The following is a 23,304-nucleotide window of genomic DNA, read 5'->3' as shown; positions in this document are numbered from 1 at the left end:
AACGATGCCTGGCTGTTGTTGCGCACCAAACTGCAAGTCCAGTTATGACGGAGGACAAAGTGTCCGAATTCGCAAGTTCCCATCTGACCGAGCCACTCGGGAAGCATGGACGAGAGCAGTTCCTCGGAAGGACTTCTCGCCAACGAAGTACACAGTGGTAAGTATTTCTTCTCTCTATTGTTATTCTGGGTTTCCAGACGAATGGGTTTCGTCAGCATAGTGCGCAATGCATTCGTGCACGCGTGCACAATAGATGGGTTTCTGCACCTGTCGACGCGCTTGTAAATTCAACATTTTCGTCGAGGGTCGTACCTGTAACGGCTGGTTTTTTTTTTATTTCAGCTCTGTGAAAAGCATTTCTTGCCATCGGATTGCTTGAAGACGACATCATACACGGCCGTCAAGACAGGAAAAGTGGTCGAAGTTGCCATGAAAAGCATCCGTCTGAAGAAAACTGCAGTTCCAAGCTTGCTTCCCAATTGCCCTGCCTATTTATCGCGTCCGCAAGTGTGCGTTCGAGAAGCGCCGGCTGCCAAAAGAGCGCGCTTGGAAGCCACATATTTGCAAAAAGCAATAGTGCTTTCTCAGCAAACCCAAGCAGAAGAGGACGCAAAAAATCTGGTTGGTAACTTTGCGGACTTGCTGAAGGCCTTGCCAAGCTTTCAGTGTTCGGACTTCTGGACAGTTGTGAACAAGGGCTCTAAGGTTTTCTTTTTGGACTTGTCACTTCAATCTGCTCCTGCAGTCCGTACTTCGGTGATCGTGTCCACAGAGCTGCGCGTCGAAGTATTTTTTGGTGAAACGGGTGTGAGGAAGTGTGGTGATGTTTTAGTTCCTGAAAAGCTGTGCGACTTGAGAGATTTCAAAAGTGCGTTACACATGATCGAACAGACACGTATGGATATCAGCACTGAGCGTTCTGAAAAGGCCCGTCATATACTGACATTGGTTTCGACATTGCTAGAGGAAGTAAGTGGAAAACATTTCGCATGCGAGTTGCAAGAATGGCATTTGGAAGTGCTTAAATTCATGAATAGTCAAGTCGATCTTGTTTTGAATGATGCTGGAGGATATCCCCCAGATTTATTGGTTTTTGCTAGCCTTTTGTTCACAATTTCACCTCATGCATACAGATTCCTGAGAAGTTCGATGAAGCTTAAGATGCCGCATCCTGATACGATCAGAAGACTGTGTTCATCGTACGATGTACGCCCTGAAACGGAGCAGCAAGAATGTAGCTTTCTTTCCTATGCAAAAAGTATTGTAAGCATATATAAAGAGCATGAAAAGAATGTAACGTTAATGATTGATGAGATTCACCTTCAATCATTTTTTTATTACAAGGCTGGGCTGGTTACTGGTGCTGCGGTAAATTCATCGACTGCAGCAAAAACTGCCCACGTATTTATGATACAGAGCCTGCTTTCTTGAAACAAGGATGTTGTACACATTCTTCCTGTAGCACAAATCGATGCTAAGGCGCTGCACGACTTCCTTCGGAAGATTGTTCTTGATCTAGAGGCATCTGGTTTTAGAATAATCGCAGTGATCACGGACAACAATTCCATAAACAGAAAAGCCATGTCCTACTTCGCTAAGGCGGCAAGTGTCAGCATTGTTTACCAGCATCCTGCTGACCCATAACGACCCCTGTTTTTTGTGGTGGACCCAGCTCACATACTAAAGTGTATAAGAAATAACTGGCTGAATCAAAGAAACATTGGCAAATGCATGTACTTTCCTGAGCCGAAGAGTGATGAGGCTGAACCAAAGATACTTACAGCATCTTTCAAGGTATTATGCCAGCTGCACGAAGCTGAAAAGCATGAGCTCTTGAAGCTAGCACCAACGCTCACTTTGAAGGCACTGAATCTCTCAAACATGGAACAGTAGAACGTTAAACTGGCCTTAAAGGTTTTCAACTCATCTACTGTTGCTGCTCTCAGTGTTGCAACGTTCCAGCATGCAAAGGAAACCTCTCAATATGTCGACACCATTTTGACTTGGTGGAACATTGTTAACGTCAAGACGCCAAGAAAAGGACAGCGGTTGCGAGATCAATTGCAAGGTCCAATAGTTTCATCGTGATGTCCTAATAATAATAATAATATTTGGGGTTTTACGTGCCAAAACCACTTTCTGATTATGAGGCACGCCGTAGTGGAGGACTCCGGAAATTTTGACCACCTGGGGTTCTTTAACGTGCACCTAAATCTAAGCACACGGGTGTTTTCGCATTTCGCCCCCATCGAAATGCGGCCGCCGTGGCCGGGATTCGATCCCGCGACCTCGTGCTCAGCAGCCCAACACCATAGCCACTGAGCAACCACGGCGGGTATCGTGATGTCCTCAACTAGAATTCTTAGAGAGAATAGTTCAATGGCTTGATCACTGGAGAAGCCTCGAACATGACAATGGCCGCTTGACACGTGAAACGCACATAGCTTTCAGCCACACTACCCATGCCTTGCACGAACTTGCCATATACTGTCTCACAGAGCTTCATTTCGAGTATGTTCTTTTGGGCAAATTTCAAACTGATAGCTTAGAGGATCGCTTTGGAAAGTACCGGCAATTGTCTGGTGCCAATTACCACGTGTCTATAAGGCAGATATATGAATCTGAAAACAAATTGCGTTTGCAGAAGGTTCTGGACCTGCCAGATTTGGACATTCTACTACCACCGAGCGCGAACACGTTGGAGACAAGTGTACATTCAGGAAACGGCCAGTATCAAGTCACTGTGACCGACTTCGACATTGAGAAAAAAAACGTCAAGGCTACCGGCACTAACCTATATTGCCGGCTATTGTGTCCATGCAGCTCTAAAAAAAGCTGACATGCGCATCTTACAGTGAAAGCCTTGTGATGCAAGACGTCGATCTAGATGACCCTGAGAATGCATTAATCATGAAGATGACAAGGGGTGGCCTGAAGTTTCCACGAGCAGTTGTAGTTAATGCTGTACTCTTTACTGAAATTATATTGGACAAGCTCAGGACACCAGAATATGCCGTACGATTTTTCAGCCTTCCTAGACAGAAAGATAAGCTTGCCGGCCTTGTGTTCGCTACCCTTCATGACTTTGAGGATGTCGATGTGTGTGATTTCGGTCATCCTGCACAGGAGGTAATGGGGCATGTTTTAAGTGCTGCAGCGAATACACTGCTGAACGACTTGTGCCGCACAGAAAACGACAAATTACGCAACGCCAAGAACGACCGAAAATTGCAGACCTTGAAGGCCTGAGATGTTTCTCATTATTTATTTTTTATTCATGAAGCTCTGTTTTGTTGAACATCTACGTATGTTTGTGTTGACAGAACCCTTGTAAAAAGAAACCTGTGGCGTAGCTAGGACTTATTTGCCTACATTATCAAAATTTAAACCCTGCATTTTGGCCAATTCAAATGTTATTTGAGTGCATTGTGCTACCTGTTTATGATTCGAACTCTCCATGCTACCGCAATCTATTAATTGTATGTTTTCCTTTAGGACTGAGAGTAGGCCTCTCGTTTTTTACTTACTTTTCACCATTATCTCAGTATTTTATGAAGATCAATAAGGCCTGCAAACAAGGCGGGTGGAAATAAAAGAACCACAAGAAATGGTAAAACAAAGACGGAAGCTTATTCTATTTGAGAATTAGTTGTGCGTGACCCTATAATGATAAAATTTTCACAATAAAATTAACCTCGATATTCGTGTGTCTAGCGAGGACTGTTTTACGCAATGCAAGAGTGAGAATGATAATTGTATATGGAAGATTTAAAATGTTTGTTTCTGAATGCAGTTCTTATCATTTGTGAAGAAGGTATATTCTGTGTCTTCAATATGCAGTTTTCCTCTTTCTTTCGTTCCGTCTAAAGTTGAGTGACTAAGCAGCATGCAGTTTGCTTGTCTTAGTGCCGACCAAACATCACAAGCACAATAAGGCAGGTCGTGTTGCGATACACGCAAAAGCAAAAATGTTGCCAATCAAGTAATCTAAGGAAGGTATGAAAGAATGCTGCTTTCTATGGTGGTGTTGACTGCGGTGAACCAGCGGCTACTCCTTATTTTTTGCGTCAGCTATACGTGTCTTGCTTTGGAAACGAAGCATCTGAATTTATAGGTTGCTGTGACTTTAAGGACAGCACTAATTTTCTCATGCCATAGTATCCGCGACGAGCAAAGAGACACACTGCAAGCGCAACGAACCTAGGCGCGGAGACGCCGATGGCGTCGACTGTCCGGCCCATCCGACTAGCGTGACGTCACACCGGCGTGCGGAGGCCTTAAATTTTTTTCTAGGTGGCTTTGGCTCGTCCCGCCGGCGCGTCCGGCGGTGTTCCCGGCAGCGCCGGGAGCTTTGGATGGGTGAAACATCGGACGTTGGCAGTAGTCACGTGGTTTCGCATCTTCCATTTCCTCCTCCGAGAGCGAGTCGCACGTTCGGCTTGCGCGTTTGTTCTCTACCTCTGAGCTCGGGGAACGCCGTATCTGCCCGACTCTGCTTCGGGGAATGGAGGCGACCAGTCGAAGATACCATTAGTCCGACTCCTTGCTGAGAAGACTAATCGAAGGCGCATTCAGGCATTTGGGACCACTGCTGCGCTCTGAGTTTCTTGGCGCGAATAGGAGTGGACACAAGACGACACACAGCGCTAATTTTCAACAAAGCTTTATTATCGAAAACCAGATTGTACTTATATGCTCTGTCACATCAGTCACAGAAACGTGTACGTGTCCCTAAAATCAAAGCGACAACATTTTTAGTAATAGCGCATGACACGCCCAAAAACTTCAATTTTCCATTGGACAGAGTTAGCGACGGCTTAGTGACGCATGCTTCCCTAATAGTAGCAATCTGTTCAGCTTCAATTATCACTCCAGCCACTTCGCACTGACTTCTACCAGTATTGCCAATTGAATGAAGGAGAAGGAGGGGAAGCACTGACGCTGTTTGCAATGGAGGGCGAGAAAGTTGTCTGACGTCACTTTGCCCGTTATTACCTCTGTATTCAAGCAATCTGTCGTTTACACATCTGCCTCACTGCCCGACGTAACATTTTCCGCACGTTAGAGGGATGCGATAGATAATTGAAATTTTGCATTCTACTAATTCTTGTGTTTTACTTGACAGCACTAATCACTCTGTTTCTTCCCAGGCATTGTTTTTCTGCAAAGGCTGATTAGTTTTTTAGGTGCAGAGAAAACCACATCAGTGCTACCGTGCCATGCAATTTTCTTTAGGCTGTGCTATAACCGGCGGATATTTGATATCAATGCAACTTTCTTATTGCTTTCTTATTACTTTATTTCTGCTGACGATCGGTGGTTTCAGTTTCTTGCACTTGCTTCAGCAGCCCGTCTGCAGCTGACACAAGAACTTGACTGGGATAACCTGCATCACGTAGGCACGTCGCCTGCATTGTGATCGCTTCGCCGATTTGAGGCAGCTACGATTTTTTAAGCGGGTTATGTATACAAGTTTTTATCGATTTGTAATGGGCGGAAGATATGCCAATAACGGTTTATTGGTCCTATAGCTGCAGCACCAGCACGTCATGCCATTCCGGAAGGTATATTAAAAATCAAGAAATTTTATGACTTATCTTGGTGGCACCTTGGCAGCCGCCATGGCCGGGATTCGATCCCGCGACCTCGTGCTCAGCAACCTAATACCATACCCACTGAGCAACCACGGCGGGTACATATATATATTTTGTATATATGCGTTGTCTCTTTTTGTAACAAATCTATTGAAATGTGTGTACCACTCCCCTCAATATTGCCTTGTGGGCCATGAGGGTATCTGAAATAAATAAATAAATAAATAAATAAATAGCTCTGTGCAATAAGGAATTCGACATAATTGGAATAGAGAATAATGTTTTGCGCCTGACATGAGCTATCACTAAAAATTTTGTCGCTATAACTTTTTGACGTTTAAACGTGAGGGTGATTCAACGGACGGCGTATAGAAGTACAACCACTTTTTCGATAATAATATATTGTTAGAAGCTAGCGCCTAGTATGTGCTGTCTGTCTTCTTGTGTACAGTCTTATTCAATATAATAAACTCGGATCAAGATGCCATACCAGCACGCCCACATCACTACTCCTGCAAATTGCGTGTGCCTCGAACATTTATATTAATTTTCCTTTGCCCTGGTAATTTTAGGATTTCGTACTGATCAAAATAAGGCGTGTAGCCGCAGGTTGTCTAGTGGGTGACCGGATTGCTATCCCGTCCTTAGTTCAGTGTCGAAGTATATGAGGAACAAGATAACTTTGCACAACATAAATAAGAAGATAAACAAGATAAATGTTGTTTTTGCAGTCTCAAGAGTCAAATTTTTAGCGTTTGCCCACCTTGCGTTTTTATATATACGTGTGTGTATCGAATAAATGCCCGTTCATGTTTGCGCCTCGCGTTCGTCTAGTCAGGTCTCTTCGTAGAGTCCCCAAAATGTCAAGTAATATGTACCAATAAGTTTGGTTTAAAACCTTTCATCAGCAGTCCGGTCAAAGGTGATCTGTAAATGATTTATCTTTTAGTGGAATGACGTGCTAAAACATTCCGTGTGAAGAGCAGCCACACCAGTAAATTTTGGCAAAATATCTGCCTTACGAGGAGCACTCGCGAATCCTCCTGGAGAGTTATGTTAACGGAAGTATATGGAGCCCATTCACAAAACGTGATAACACATATCAATACCTAACTGCCGGTGATCTGGGGATCGAGATGTCGTTGTGATAGTCATTGTGACTGCTCGGATTCTGTCTCGAGCGACTGCTGCGTCCCTATAACGTTTGTGTACCCTGGTCTCTTCACGCAAACAGAATGCACCCCTGGGGGGATTTGGGAGCACGTAGTGGACGAACAGATGTTCCCCCTTCGAGCACAGATTTATCCGCATCGTGAACGGTGTTTGCGCACTTTCAACCTCGGTAGTTCGGTGAGTGCTGCGATTCCACAATCACCGGGAGGGCGCCAGGGCTTTTCTCAGCGCTCGTTGCTGCCTCCGTGACGCGCTCGTTAAGCCGCTTGTTGGCCATGGCCCAGGCGATAACCAAGGGCTGCTCAAGAAACACGTACACCAGGTAGCCCGCTGCTATTGCCATCATGAAGCTGGAAACAGCTGAAGACATCTGCAAAATGAGAAATGCGGCATAGGGATATGTGTAAGCCATACTATCACTGCGTGCTGTCCATGATTACCCGAGACACTTTTAACGATTTTAACATTTTTACATTTTAATGATAACGACGACACTTTGACTATGGAAGACGACATTGCAGTTCAATTGTAGTTCATATTATTCAGTGCAAGCAATTAAGTAACATAAGCGTTAGGAACTGTCGGCAAAATTAGTGACCACTTTCACCAATTTAAGAGTGCCACCAAAGTAAGCAGAAAGATCAAGCGGCTACACGTTGCCTTTCTATAGTGAAGACAACATTGTTGAAAGAAAACTCATGATCTCAATAGCTGGGCTTACATGAATTGCTCTTAAACGACAGCACATATTCCTTGACAAGTTTTAGTCCGGAAAAATCTGGAACACGAAGAACCAAACGAAGACAGAACCAAGACAAGCGCTAACTTCCAAGAAAAGTACCTGCCACGTGGCTATATGGCGTTGATCTCGAGGTGACGGGTTGGATTCCGGCCGCGGCGGCCGCATTCCGACGGTGGCGGAATGCAACAATGCTAGCGCACTGACCGCATGGCGCCCAGGTGACCTAATAATCCGGATCCCCGCATACAGCGTCCCTCATAACGAGATTCCAGGTCTTAGTGCCTAAAACCGCCTGATTTATTTATTTAAATTTCTCGAAGAAACGTTTATTACTCAAAACATTATATCTATATGTAGAAACCCTATCACGTAGAAGCCTTCAAAACGCAACGAATGCAGAAAAAGGACAAGGTGACAATTGCGCCCAATAAACAAATGGCAAAGGTAACTTGCCTGGTTATGCGAGTCACCTGGGGGTGCCTTGGCCAACTAATTAGTTTATCCTCTGAAGTAATCAGAATGCCTCTTTATGTGTTATTAACGGAGCAGTGGACGACCATGAACTACCCAGCCAGAGCACGGCGTGATCCAAGAAGCAATATTTATTTGTCGACTTTCGAATGCTAAAGAAGCGGCAAGGAACGTGCGGGGAACAGGAGCCGTAGAAAAGGTGCGCTCGTCTAGGAAGAACTTGAATTGATCAGCCCTGGTCGAGCAAGGTTGCCGACAAGATGCAAAGGCTCCGTTCTTTATGTACTAGTGCGTTTCCGAGACCCAGTCGAAGGGTCCAGTGACATCCATCGTTTGACCACTTTCAATCACGGTACTCGCTATTGCGCAGTGCGTTCATGTATGTGTTTTTGCCTCAGGTTAACAGCGCATTGTTAGTGTGTTATCAGAGGGCAAGGCAAAAGCAGATACTAAAGTCGCACGACTCCAGCTTATCATTGTCATCATCAGCCTGGTTACGCCCACTGCAGGGCAAAGGTCTCTCCCATACTTCTCCAAAAACCCCGGTCATGTACTAATTGTGGCCATGTCGTCCCTGCAAACTTCTTAATCTCATCCGCCCACCTAACTTTCTGCCGCCCCCTGCTACGCTTCCCTTCCCTTGGAATCCAGTCCGTAACTCTTAATGACCATCGGTTATCTTCCCTCCTGATTACATATCCTGCCCATGCCCATTTCTTTTTCTTGATTTCAACTAAGATGTCATTACCTCGCGTTTGTTCCCTCACCCAATCTGCTCTTTTCTTATCCCTTAACGTTACACCTATCATTCTTCTTTCCATAGCTCGTTGCGTCGTCTTCGATTTGAGTAGAACCCTTTTCGTAAGCCTCCAGGTTTCTGCCCCGTAGGTGAGTACTGGTAAGAGACAGCTATTATACACTTTTGTCTTGTGGGATAATGGCAACCTGCTGTTCATGATCTGAGAATGCCTTCCAAACGCACCCCAGCCCATTCTTATTCTTCTGATTATTTCCGTCTCATGATCCGGATCCGCCGTCACTTCCTGCCCTAAGTAGATGTATTGCCTTACCACTTACAGTGCCTCACTACCTATTGTAAATTGCTGTTTTCTTCCGAGGCTGTTAAACATTACTTTAGTTTTCTGCAGATTAATTTTTAGTCTCACTGTTCTGCTTTGCCTCTCCAGGTCAGTGAGCATGCATTGCAATTGGTCTCCTGAGTTACTAAGCAAGGCAATATCATCAGCGAATCGCAAGTTACTAAGGTATTCTCCATTAGCTTTTATCCCCAATTCTTCCCAATCCAGGTCCTTGAATACCTCCTGTAAACACGCTGTGAATAGCATTGGAGAGAACGTATCTTCCTGCCTGACGCCTTTCTTTTTTGGGATTTTGTTACTTTCTTTATGGAGGACTACAGTGGCTGTGGAGCCGCTATATATATCCAGCTTATAGCATATCTAAAAGTGCCTACAACATATTCACCACCTCTATTTCTATCGCTTTTACCCATTTTTATGTAAGTGTAGTTGCGTTCAAGCGTGTTAAAGTAACAACATAGTTAAGGTAGTGGTTGGCTTAGGATTAGTTGTGTTAACCTGACATTTTCCAGCAGCACCGCAATCTGCGTACACGAACGCTCTTGCATTCCGCTATTCTTTCATCACACTCTCGGGGTACTCACACAAAGTGGGGCTCCGTCGTGCTATACCAAAGCCTGGCCGGCGTGCCCAATGTTTAATCGCATTGTTCTCTGAATTTTACTGACCCTCTAAAAGGTATTATTTATTAGAGCATTAATAGGATTGTCTATCTAGCATTAGAGTCGGGGGCAGAAAGGATGGATGCTTTGAGCTTCCCCTTAGAAACGGCAAGGTGGGCTGCGCCACCAAGCTTTTGGTCTTCTCTTGCATTGTGTTATACCTATCTAAAAACACGCACAAAGAATTTCCAGCATCAAACTTTCCGAACCACTACTGGAGACTTTGTTCTTGCACGCCTAATTCGTTCATGGTCTCCCTACTTTTATGTCACCAAACCTCCAATCACCTTTAATAAACTCTATTGTGGACATGTTTTCTTTCCCCTGCTATCCCTGAACCCCAGTGTTTCAAGGAGGCCAGAGATTCCTAAACATACATCTAGGTAGATATCTTCACATTCTAATAAAACATGTTCTACCGTTTCCATAGCTTTACAGCTGCAAGGATATGCTTTTTCTTCTTTAGTGCACTCCCCTTTATAACTACGCGTTACAAGGCATCCTGATCTCGCTTTGAACGGGAAGGAACTTCTCTTCGTGTTATCATGAATTGTTTCTTTCCTGATTTCGTCAAACAGACAAAGCACGTAAAACGAGTGTGCCCTCTTGCGGTCAACCGCTTCTGCTGGTAAACATGTCACTACCTACTGGCCCTCAGAAAAAAAATATAAATGATCTGTTCGGGTGGCGCATTACTTCACCATATATATGTGGGCCATACGGAAAGACAGTAAACTCGCTAGAGGTTTGCTTATTATGTATCAAAAAGAAATGCTTAAGGTGGAGGCTTTATTTCCATTTCTTAAGCAAGGTTGATGAAAATGAGCACTCGCTAAACGAAAAAAAAATCAAGAATATTTTTGACGTTGCGGCAACAAATATGGGTGCCTTGTTCACAAGAAATAAGGCGCAAGGGGGTCCTTATTATATACGTGGTGATTAACGTAATCCGTTTGCGTATACCTCAGGGAGGGGTCCCTGCGTCCGGTTTATCATGTGCGCCGTACATTGAAGGACAGATGACCCAAGGAGCAAACGGGACGATAACATCTTCTTTTCGATGATGGAAGGTGATATTTTTCGATGACGAAGCGGACAAAGCAACCGTATTGGGTGCCCAAATGTCAAAAACATTCCTGTTTTTCTTTTTCGGTTCACGGGTGTCCGTTTTTTTTTTCACCCATATTGCTTCTTTCCAAGACAAGCTTTCGTAGAAGATTGAATATGTTCCTTAAGCAAACAACAATAGCATGTAGCTTCATTTCACAGGTGCTTGCATATTGCTCATGCCTCCATGGAATAAATCCTGCAGCAATAGACTGAACAGACTCTAATGTATTTGCATGTACCATGCGAAATTGAACCCACACAGAGTTCACCCCCTCGAAGACATCACTAAGCCACATTCTTCTGGACCCCAGTGTTGTCCCGACCATGAAGCCACCAACAGAAACCTCACTCGTCGCAGCGTGGTAACGCCAGGTGCTGCTACTACCACTGACGCTTCGGAGACAGAGCTCGCAAATGTCAGCCGCCATGTTCTGCTAGGCGTCCAGGAAACATCAATGGCAGCTAATAGACGCGGCAGTGAGCTCCCAACCTACAGGTCAGCGCATCTTTGTCACGGACAGACTAACAAGACAGTGGTTCCTATGTCGACTGTGGCTCAAATATTTGCTGCTATTCACGAGCCGACATTCACGGTCGCCGTCCGTCTACGTCCTTCGAGCTGAATGCATCAAACGGGTTCACCAGCAGTACCCACCTGCACATCGAACTAAAAAAAATCTACACTATGTTTTTTCTTGCAACTTCGTCATCGCCGACGTCTGCAAACCAATCATTAAGTCGGATCATTGGTTCCGAATTTATGATGCACTACACGCTCCTGCCTGGCTGTCGCCACGAACGCCTCATCAACATGGCAACAGACCTCTGTTCGCGAAGCCAGCGTGCGACCACCAATCAGCCCAGCGTCAAGGTACTCGGTGCCATAAATTGATCACCTTACCACGCCCTTCCGGACAAAATTTGCGACCTGGAACCCACCGGTACGGTGGGTTCCAGCGCAAAGCGTGTCACAACACTGCGCACTGCATCCAGACCACTGAGGGCTCTCCGGTTACCTGCCACGCCCGTTCTAGGGCGTTCTATTCGGATGTTGGGATATTAAGGACATTCTATTCCGTTCACTGACACATGCGCCCGTGGCCTAATGGTTAGAGAATCAAGCTATTGTGCTCGGGGTCCACTGTTCGAATCCTGCTGTCAGACAAGGTCGATCCAAATAGGTCGCGAAGCTTGGGCGAAGAGCGGTTCAGTACAAATTGTCACCGACATCAGCAAGGGGGGTTATGGGAGCAGCGATTGAAGCGTGACTACGTTTGCAGGGAACAAACATTGGGAAAGAATAGAGGGTTTTTCTTTAAATTCAAGCGAGACACAGATTCATTGAACGAAAATAAAATTTCTGGTCAATCTTATATATTCGTAACGAGTTAAGAAAATACAAGTTTATTGAATTTATTATTACATACATTTCTTTTCAGAGCCCATCGTTACAGGGGGCGTTTACGCCACTTAAAGCCCCTTAAACTTCGTAAAGTACTGCCACGCTTTGAAGAATGCCGCCCCCTCCTCGAGCGCTCTGCCCTAAGCCGACGCTGCGTCGCTATTGGCCTAATGGCATCACGTGGCCCCTTGCGCCGGCTTCGTTTGTTTACAGTCGCGCTTCAGTGCCATCTTTGCTCGAGAAGCGGCGCTTGTTGGCGGCATTCCTTCCGTTCCTATTCTGTGTTGTTTTGATCTTGTGAACGCCTTGACGGATGTTTTGTCGCAAGTGCGTCGTCGCTTCACGTCATTTTCTGTTACCATGACCTGCTGCGCGTTTGGATGCCAATATAGTTTTAGCGAAGGCAAGAATATGTTCGCGATACCGTCTGGTAAGCGCAACGGGTTAAGAAGAAAGACATGGCTTCACCGAATCGGGAGGGAGAACTTCCGACCAACTTCCTTTGCGCGACTATGTGGTGTAAGTTGTGGCTCTCTCAGAGTATTGTATGTGCCAGGCTTGCGTATTGTGCTGCGGGCAATAACGTAGTAGCATATTGCACAGTTCACTGTGCATGTTGTCATTTGTACGCACGCTTTAACATGATGTTTACGCAACGTCTGCTTTGCTTATATGCGCACTACGTGATCGTGTTAGTCATATTTGGTGCGCTTAATCGTTTTGAACGCCAAGCGGCTTGAGTTCGCGGGCACGCGAGTTTGCGTGTGATAACGTGATTACGAAATTTTTAAGATTCAGCGCAGTCCTTTTGATAAAATTTCAGTCTCGATCATGAAAGCGCCCCAGGAGAGCAAGTCTCTGCATTTTGTGGTTACTTACTAGCCTTCTTTAGATAGGCTAGCTTTGTTTGCTACATTTGTTCGTGTTCCTCATTGGCGGTCGCCCGGTGGATTTGCGATACAGAGGCACCGATGAAATGCGTGCGTGCTCTCCCGAAACCGTGTTACGCGGTGCGTTCGTCGTCGAGCGACCGCATCATAAGTAATTGAAACGTATAAGCTAATTCGCGTGAGCTTTAAAGTGTGCGAAGCTTAAAGGAACACTAAAGCGAAACAATAAATAAGTATAGACTAATGCAGCATTGTTTGAGAACCCTGCAGGCAGTCATTTCGAAAAGGTAGTTTGATTATTAGATGAGAAAATGAAGTTCCAAGTATCAGTATTTGAATTTCACGCCGAAACCCCCGCGCCTGTACGGCAGTGTGACGCCAGGGATTCCAAAGTATGTTTTCGCATTTGGGCCGCGTTGGCTGAATAAAGCTTCCCGAAACTTGCCATGTTTAATATTTGGTTCCTTTAGAACACAATGTAGTCAATTTGTACCGCTATATATAATTGGTAGGCCCTAGAAGATGCCATCAAAATCCAAGAGGTCACAGCCCCCAGGCGCGGGAACTTAAGTAGGCGTCGCCACCCGTATTTCGTTTTTGCGCTTTGTCTGGCTTACCAAACGTCTTATCGTTGTAAGAGTGGTGTTTCTGGTATTGCAGAACGGTAATTTACAGATGCAGAAGAAATCATTTTTCCCTTTAGTGTCCCTTTAAGATGCGGCGGTGGAGCACTCGTAAAGAAAACGTGCGGTTGCCCGCCCGTTCCCTGGCTGGTTTAGTCGTCGTTCGTGCTTGGTCGTTTGCTCGTTCGTTCGCACGCTCGTTTAGTCGTTTGCTCGCTCGTTTAGTTCGCGCGCCCATATAGTCGTTCGCTTGCTCGTCTATGCCACTATTAGTTTCTACAGTCACTATGCCTAATTGAGACGCGCTTGGTGTAGGACTCTTAGGCTGGTGGTTTATTTACGCACTGAGACAATAAATGGTGCTCACGGACTTGTGACTGCAAAGGCAAATCTGTAATGCACATATGCCGAAAATAAACTGTTATCTTGCAACTCGAATGCCGTTTGATATAATTTTAACCGATGGATAAAGCATCATTTCACTGGCCGCAATTTCGGCCGCGTCATGGGGGGGGGGGGATTCTTTGCGCGATCATGACTTCACTAATAAAGTCATGTCTCGCAAATGTTACTTCGAAGGGAGTGCAACCGTCGTCAATGCATGCACCTCAGTGCAACTCGGTTCGCGACAATTGTACGTCACTTCGTAAACGGACGAACCAAGGCATGATGAAGTTTTATTCGTGATAAGTCATTAACCTGTAAAAATTACTGAAGGCCGTAGTGGTGTTGTTTGAGATTGAGTCAAGCATTGTTATCGCGCTCCCGCTTCGCGCACGAATGCTAAAAACTCATTTTATTTTCTTGTGTACGCACAGTCCCGACTCGATGATCGGCCGCGGTATTTCCGTCGGCGTTGAGACACGAGAAACATAATAGCACCAGCGCCCACCTCTGAGGCTTTGCGCGCGCTTAGATTGGCAAGCACGCACGTTGGCGGCAGTTGCTTGTAATACACTTTCGAACCTCCAGAGCAATGATCTCCGTCAGCCCTTGTACGTCACAGCTGATACGCGCCACGAATCCACATGGTAAGGGTGGCGCGGATTCTTTAGGCTGAGGGCTTGCTGGAAGCCAAGAGGTTGTCATTCGATGGTAAACGTGTTATTTACAACCATTCGCAACAAGATCTTGCGACACGCGCTAGACAAATGTTGCGTGCCTAATTGTAGGGCGCGCGATACATTCGCAGTCGTCAACGCACAGCGTTAACACTCCTTCAGATACTTTTTTAATGATTAGTTATCAAAAAATTAAACAAAGGCTGCCGTTACCGAATTTGTATAAGCATGCGACTAGAAATTCTATGCTGTACACGAGGTTACGCGGAGCTGGAAAGCCAACGTGAACGTTTAAAGAGCACAGCCTTGCTATGCGTGCATTCACTCTGCGAAAGGTCGTCTGCTGCGCTCGAGCATCGTAGGCGGCGCCATGGTCGAGGAGGGGGCGTGAAAGAGAGGAGAAACGAGGAGGCGTGAAAGCGGAGGAGGAGAGTGGCACTACTTTACGAAGTTTCAGGGGCTTTAACGCCACTATCACTCGCAGTGCAAAGCACCTCTTGAAATCTGCAGAAAGGCGCGCTCGTAAACTTCACCTGTTGCAATACGCTCCCCTCACAGGTTGTGCTTTTTTTGCTTGTCGAAGTTTTTGTGAATTTGGTTACGCGGGTAGCTTCATCGCTTCTTAACCTGTTTAGTCAAAAGTAGAGTGTTACGACGGCCAGATAATTGTGTGGTTGCTTTCGTGTGACTGCGCTGGTCGACGGGCTTGGCATCCGACGATAGGATCAGCACTACACCTAAAGCTTTCGTCGGCCACCAAAGAAAGTATGTTCTGTGCAGGGGTGGGATTTCGACAACTCTACGGTGAACTTTCCCTGCATCGCTTTCCGCGCTGAAAGCTCGAAACGCCCATCAAGTCGAATGGTGGGGCATTTGAATATATAGTTCCAAAGGCAGGCCAACAAAACAAATTTCGTGCCTTCGAAAACAAAATGACGCCACTTTTGCTTTTAGCGGATATGGCGTCAAATTATTTTTTCTTCCGCCGGAAGTGTTCCGACCCCATACAGATGGCGCTAAGCCCCATGAACCGCCGATGAACCGCCATGTTTTGAACGTATGGGCTCCTATGGAAGCTTCGCTACCAGGTATATTTACCTTGCAATACCACTGACGTTTATTTATTAAAGGCAAATTCTTTCTCAGCGACAAACCACCACGTTTCTGTATCCGGCATGTTTCAAGTCTTTTTCGAGGGCCGATCTCGAAGGCTGTGCAGCCTGGAAAGAGCCGCGCTAGTAAAATACGTCACTTTCAGTTTTGTGCTCTCATGTTGTTTAGCACTTTTAATAGTTTGATAAGTTTTAAGACAAAAATGATACGCTGTCAGTGTTATCTTCCCATGACATTTGTAGGTGGGCTGCCATTCTCCAAATTCTAAGGAATAATTTGTCAAGGATGTAAGTGCAGGTAGGAGTAGTGATAGAATCATGTGGCATATAATCCGCATTATACATGAAGTCATATAACATAGCATGTGATATAGCATGTAAGAAATATGCGGAACGTAAGGTGATGATGACTATGAATTGTATATCCATACAATTGCTACAGCAATAAAACCAGGCCTACTTGATTGCCAGCGCCCGCTTATACACGTAAACTTTTTTCTCGTATTCACTTCTAGAAAGAACCCAACGTCAGTGTATCCGACGCTTCCCCTTTCTATCAAACCCCACTCCGCTTTTATTTCCAGTTTTTTTTTCCTTTAGAGCGCAGCTGTCAAGCGCCTGTTTCTGCGTTAGCGTGTCTCCGCGCGAGCGTAGTCTGTGTAACCGAGCAAACGAGCAGAGCGAAGGGTGAAATATGATTCAATAAAACTTGGTGCTTGGCTAGTTGGTGATTGATTCTTTAAAACTCATGGTGGCGCTAAAAGGGACGAACACACGGTGACATGACTCGTCGTCGTGTCGTCTTTTCATCGTGTGTTAGCGCCAGCATCAGTTTTAAAGAAGGATGAACGCGGAGCGTGGCTGGGCATAAAAAACGAAGAGAGCGCAAGAGGAGGCTACACTGAAAGTAGAGTGTATGGCGAAAGCGTGAGAAGAAAAGCGTAGTGCCCCACGAGACAGATTGTCCGCGCCAGCAACACATCGCGAAAAGAAAACACGTATAGAGCTGCGCTCAAATTTCACATGAGGGAGTATCGCAGTCGTCGGTGAATTTTTTTAATACTTAAGACTTCCGCTAACCCCTACTACTCACGGGTTTCGCCGTCGAGGCGAGTGAGTTACGTTTACATCAAAACCACTCCTAAGGAACGAAGTTGCTGTTCTGAGGAAGAAAGGTTCCCTTGTGGAAAACTTGGCTCCGGCAACATTCCTTGTTTAACTACTCATAATGTCGGGACCGGCAGCTCACTGCTGTCCCTATAAAGAAGTGTACAATCAGTGCATCATACTAGCGCAGTACGAGGCAGAAACGTTAAGGTTGAAAAAGGAGCTTGAGACGTATCTGGGGACCACACAAAGAACGATGGAATGAAAATGTTAGGCTAACCATAAGAGACAAAAAGACAGCCGTCTCAATTAGAGAGCAAACAATAGTAGCCGATATTCTAATTTATACGCTAAACAAGTTTTCACTTTTTCTTGGCGGTGACGCAAACAAAGATATGCGGGAAACTTGAAAGAGCAGAACTGACCTGCCCTCTGCAGTCAAGTGGTTTTTTGAATATTGTCTGCGAGCCTTCACGCACCATGCTCGAATCGCAGAGCCTTACTGACCTCTTAATTACCATCGCAAAGAAACAGGTTTCGTTTTGGGATACGGTCGTTTACGATATCTTATATATTGTTACTGCGACCCCCTTTACACGGTTTTTAGCAGGATGTGATACACAGTAAAAGAAAATGCAACATTATGGCACGAAAAAGCATGCAGAGGTTACAAAATCAACAATAAACAGGCACGTTATTACAAAAAACTGAGTACTGTAAAAACAAAAAGTAGACATAAGATTGCGTTGAAAAAGCTACAAACGATGTTTCAGTTACCAAGAAAAAATGAAAACACAGACTATGAATGTGCTTGGACAACTGCGTTTCTAAGATCCCAGACTGTTCGCGGGTAAAAAAAGAATGCTCAATGCGGTCATTATAGGAGCGAAAGCACGTTACTCTTTGGTCGTGTCCCTGACGTCTCGAATAACTAGAGGGAAGATAAACCTATTAACTAATGTCAACTTTACACTTCCTTTAATAAATTGAGAGAGACAGAGAGATAACTTTAATTAGGTAGCCAGCAAATTGGTGGGGGGCCAACGCCACGTAGATGGCGGTCAAAAGCCCTTGGCCTCTGGCGGCATCCTCGGCCTGCTGGATAGCTAAATGTTGGTCTTCGCGGGCCGAGCTGAACATCGAGGTCTCCCACTGCTTCCCATCCTTAATTTTTCGGCCCTGTCAGGGCGCATAAAGGCAGGCCCAGTAAATGTGATTCAGGTCCGCCCTCTCTCGGCAAAATTTACGTTTTGCCGAGTGTTGTTCCGTGTGATAGTAATTATAAGTCACCGGATGTGGATGCGTATTGGTTTGAAAGAGGCGCCATGCCACCGCCTGCTGCGTATTAAGTGATGGGTGTGCGGGGGGAGAACGCAACCTCCCCAATCTGTAATGGTCAGTTATCTGCTAGTCATCCGGTCCCCTGTCAGCCCCAGCCCCGGTCACTCAGCTTGTCAGTCCTCGAGCCACGGTGTCGGCAGCCTCGTTGCCGGGAAGGGAGGAATGCGCAGGCGGCCAGGTGATATGGACAACCCCCTGACCGGAGAAGTTTGCCAGGATTCGTTGAGATTCCGGTGAAACGCGCCCCTTTGTGTAATTTAGAATTGCGGTTTTATAATAGCTGACTATTATCCTAGCCGGTGTGGAAGCCATTGCGACAGCAATGGCCAATTCCTCAGCCAGCTCGGCTCTGTTGGTTTTAAAAGATCCGATCACCCTCCGAGTTCGCTGTAACGATGTACATATCGTGATTAGTGAGGTACACTGCAACGCCGACGTACACTACGTCCTGAGCGCGTTGGAATCTCTTCTGTACAGCCCTTGCCATTACCTCCCGCCTTTCCCTGTGGTGTTCGGGATGCAAGTTTTTGGGTATAGCAGTGGGATAATAAGCTGCTTCCTTATGTCGTGCGGAATGTCGACTTTAGTGTCATGCTGTGATGGGTTTGTTATTCCAAGATTGTTAAGCCTGCTTCTGCAAGTAGGGATTTATGTGAATCTTTCGTACTGCGCTATTGTATGGGCTTCTATGAGTTATTCGAGTGTGTTGTGGACACCTGAGGATAGGAGCCTGACATTCGATGTGTTTATCGGCAGTTGTATGACCTGTTTGAATGACCGTCAATTGATACCTCTGATTTTTGTCTTTTCTCCTACTTCGTGATTCCGTTAGGGGGTTACACATACTATACAGTTATTGACAATAGCCTGGACTAGTCGTACAAGATTGTTATCTTTCATCGCCTAATGTTGGTATATAAAAACTTTAGTCTTTATGAGTGGTTCCTTTCTGACAAAGGGTCGGTTAGCACATGTGAGAAGTTCAGTAACTGCGCTGCATCTGAAATCAATATAAATGAAATCAACAGCTCCTGTTTGTACTCACTAAATTTTCTGAATATTAGTTGTTGTATAGGGACCTGATATAGTGACAGCATAGTCTGAAAGCGGGTGAACAAAATATTTATAAGCTAATATTCGAACAGCGGGGGTAGCTAGGGTTAGTGCTATTATGAAGAAAAATAACTTTCGGTATGCGGCAGCTGTAACTTATTCAGTATGTTTATTCTAACTAAGATTATCAGAAATACATAATACAAGGTATTCGTAATAGAACAGCTTGGACAGAATCAAGTTATTATATTGGTATTGAAACACCAAGGGCCTCTTTCTACGAGCGATACGCACAAAAACAGTTTTGTCGAAGTTTATACAGATCTGCCAAAGCTTGCACCTGAATTTAACATGCGGAAAATTCTCATTTAACAACACGTGTTCTGATTGACTGTTTTGTACAGAACGCAGTCATTTGCGTACACTGTTATTTTAACAGAGATAACTTTTACAGTGTCATTTATATATACGAGAAACGAAGTGGCCTGAAAACCGTAGAAGCTTTCATATAACTAAAGACTTTCCAATGGTAGCTTTCATTGATCATGATGTGCCGAAAGAAACGCAGGTCTCGTCACCCATGCTGTTTCAAAACATCATTCACCTTTCCTTAGCAAATCCGCGCTTAAATTACAAATGACAACAGGGACCATGTGCTTTCAAAAACTGGCGTATATTCTATCTACGACGCATTTTTAGTTCACATAAAGATGCTGTACCAGAACCTCTTAGCACAGAAAAAGTAAAAAAAAAAGTTACGTAAACCATGGCTTTCATAGTACCTGCTTAAGCACAATAAACTAAAAGACGATTTGTACCATGAATTCGTGAACTCCCGGAATACAGCTATTCTACTAAATGCTTTCAAATTGTTTCAAGATACTCTAAATACAAAGCTTCCAAGAGCTAAAGAAGGATACTTTGCGGCCCATTTCAACGATGCCGTCTAGAGATCAAATTTAGTACGGTAATTTATTAACAATTTAATTCGAAATAACAGCCGAGTTCAAATATCTAGCATGTTGCTTAAAAAAATTCGCATATTGCACTGAACTTTCGAACATGTTAAACGATCGTTTTGTTATTTTTCGGGTGGGTCAACCCTGTTTTCAAACGCCAATCTTATTTCAACTTCAAAAATACATCCCAGTACAAGTGTGTTATTTTTTTCAGAAACTGACCAAGACGTAATGAATGCATATATTGATTTATAAAATTATTATTATTTATAACTTGTTATTATCATATAACGTGACGTCAACGGCACGAAGATTGGTCCCGTTAAATATGTAGTAGGCGTTATTGTTCTCATATTAACAGAGCTGTATGAGCTAAGACTGCAAAAGGGTTCTCATCATAAACAAATGCAGGCAGTGAAAGCAGTAGCAATTCAATCCATAGAGGTAGTCATAAAAATGTGATAAATAATTTAGGTCTAATAGGAATTATTCTAGTTCTTTCTAAAGGGTCAGAAACATTGATGCACATGCACCTGTATAAAGTACTGATATCTCTTGCGCAATATGATTTCTTAAAAGGAAAGGTCACTGAACTAGCCTTAATGACAAAGAAAGAATTCATAATTAATGCATCCGGCACTAGAGAGGCAGTTCTAGGTATATACATAGGTTTCACGAAAGCGGTCGAGCGTGTGCATTTTAAGAGCCTGTTGTCTAAATATCAGAAATATAGCGTGCGTGGAAGTGCACATTCTCTCTTGTCTTCGTACCTACGATGCCGGTATCAATACGACAGTCAAAATCACACTCATATTCTAACCATAGCTCGATGAATCGCTCAGCTCACCCGCAGAGTTGCATCCTAGGTAACAAAGTAACATCGTCTACATAAATGGCATTTTTAACGAGAAAGTCTTTCTTTGAGAGTTGGCACTACTTTTCCTTGTCGGTATGTTTTTATCCTGTAATTATGGGCCGACCCCGGTGATAATGCACCCAAAAGATGTGAACTGATATGCGCTACTGGGACCACTGCACTTGTGGCGTCGAGATAATCTGAATATATTAATATTGGTAAGCCTACTAAAGTAGTTTATTGATGTACAAAGTAGAGTTGTGGCGACGGCCATGATCAGCCAGCGAGTCGCACGTCGTCTTCCGCTTCTGCCCCCGTATTGAATGCCCCACATTCTGCTCAGGCATAAACTCAAAACACATACAATAGTGTTACTTGTGCCTAACGAGATTCAGCTAGTTAGCCGCACGTCGTCTTCCCCTTCACCTCTGTAGCCTCGCAACCGAAGTCGACCGACGGAGGGGCCTACAGCGTCAGGGAGGACGACGTAGTGAAGTAGGCGGAGACGCTTCTTCAGAGTGAGAGGGCCAACGTGGCGTTTATTCGACTGATATATCATTTCAAGAACCGGTCGCGTCATGTAATTGGCTGTTAGACAAATCGCGGGATCACACCAGACTGGCCTAATGAATTCATACAAACGCACAGACATGGAGATGGCCGCTCCATCATGAGTTTATTGAAGATAACCATTGTAGCGAGCGCTACTTACGAGACCAGAGGACAGCACTACACAATATCGTGTCCCCCTGACAGATTTATTACTTCCGTATCGAAAACTTAGCTGTTGTTCAGGTATCAATGGTAACAAAAACTATACACTGGAAGATGTACACTTTCTTTCTCTAATGTACAACATGTAAGAATGAGTTACTCCTGTAGGAATAACAAAGATGATTATGCGGTTCAGATGTATGCAGTAGGTATATACAGTATACTTCCCATTATTAGGCGACAAATCTCAAGACAGTTCAACACGTTCTAACACAACTATGTGCTGTAGAGACTGTTATGCATGAAGATTATCTCTATTATGCATGGACTGAAAGTGAGCTTAACTCAGAGCTGCGCTATGCAAGCGGCTCTTTACCATATGATATTACTCATACTGTGGACGAGCTAAAAGATTCACTTGATGTGTGCATACTATTTGGTTTTCACTAGTAAGGCACAGACTCGAACACTGCGGAGTTTGCCTCTTTCAGCCGGAACTTCACAACATTATGCAAAATTAGAGACCCATATGCGTACAAGAATGATACTAAAGTACAACACAATGAATGTTAGATGGTATGAGACTGTAAATGCAAGAAAACGTTCTGCACACTCATCAGAATGCTACGAATGCAACAGGTAATGGAGACAATGTAATAAATAAACTCCAACTCACAGCAATATTAGCACTGCACACATCACACATGTCGAATGTGGCTACACTGCGAGGCCTCAAAGCAGTAGAGCCCCTGAAGACGACACAGGCAATATCAGTCTATGTCCCATAATTTCGAAACCAAGCCGTAGGTTTTCACATCTTCTCTGGCCGACTTGCTTCCTGATCGGCAGTAGTACTTCGAGAGTTGTGACTACAAGTAGCCCACTTTGATGTCCCGATCCCACCATTTCCCTCCCCCGTGGTGAAACTCTGTGCGTCGGCCTGGGCTGAGGTGGGTTGATCCTGTGGAACATCTAACTCTCCCTCAGGATTGCGGAATGCCTTTGTCCGTGTGCACACTGTTTGAACAGAATGCCTAGCCAACTTCTGACCTGCCGTTAAAACATTGAAATGATTAACTTAGTCAGTGTAAGACTGTAAGTAGTCTATTTCTGATACCGCCTGACATCAATCTGCCACAAAATGAGATGTCGAAATAAGAATAGCGGCTAGCTTGATGCGTTTCTGAACGTATAATGGGTTCCAGCAAGTGCGGACATAAGTAAGAAGAAACGGACAGGACAATGCTGGACTTAGAGCTGATTTTTGTTGGGAATACATTCCGCAAATCTCCGCCACGCATGCGCATACACCCAATAACAATAAACAAGGTTTA

General features: G+C 44.7%; 1 protein-coding gene across 2 annotated transcripts in view; it reads right to left on the bottom strand.

Moving 5' to 3' along the window:
- Positions 1-4,647: 4,647 nt before the first annotated feature.
- The window catches only part of LOC135919115 (nose resistant to fluoxetine protein 6-like), a 360,507-nt gene continuing 341,850 nt past the window's right edge, over positions 4,648-23,304 (bottom strand). For both annotated transcript variants that reach the window (XM_065452846.1, XM_065452847.1), the window contains exon 15: positions 4,648-7,137. In XM_065452846.1, coding sequence (XP_065308918.1) covers positions 6,928-7,137 — 210 coding nt within the window. In that variant the 3' untranslated portion in view covers positions 4,648-6,927. The remainder of the gene's footprint in view (positions 7,138-23,304) is intronic.

The sequence above is a fragment of the Dermacentor albipictus genome, chromosome 1 (assembly GCF_038994185.2).
Source record: "Dermacentor albipictus isolate Rhodes 1998 colony chromosome 1, USDA_Dalb.pri_finalv2, whole genome shotgun sequence".
NCBI lineage: Eukaryota > Metazoa > Arthropoda > Arachnida > Ixodida > Ixodidae > Dermacentor > Dermacentor albipictus.
This window is presented reverse-complemented; position numbering and strand designations above follow the sequence as displayed.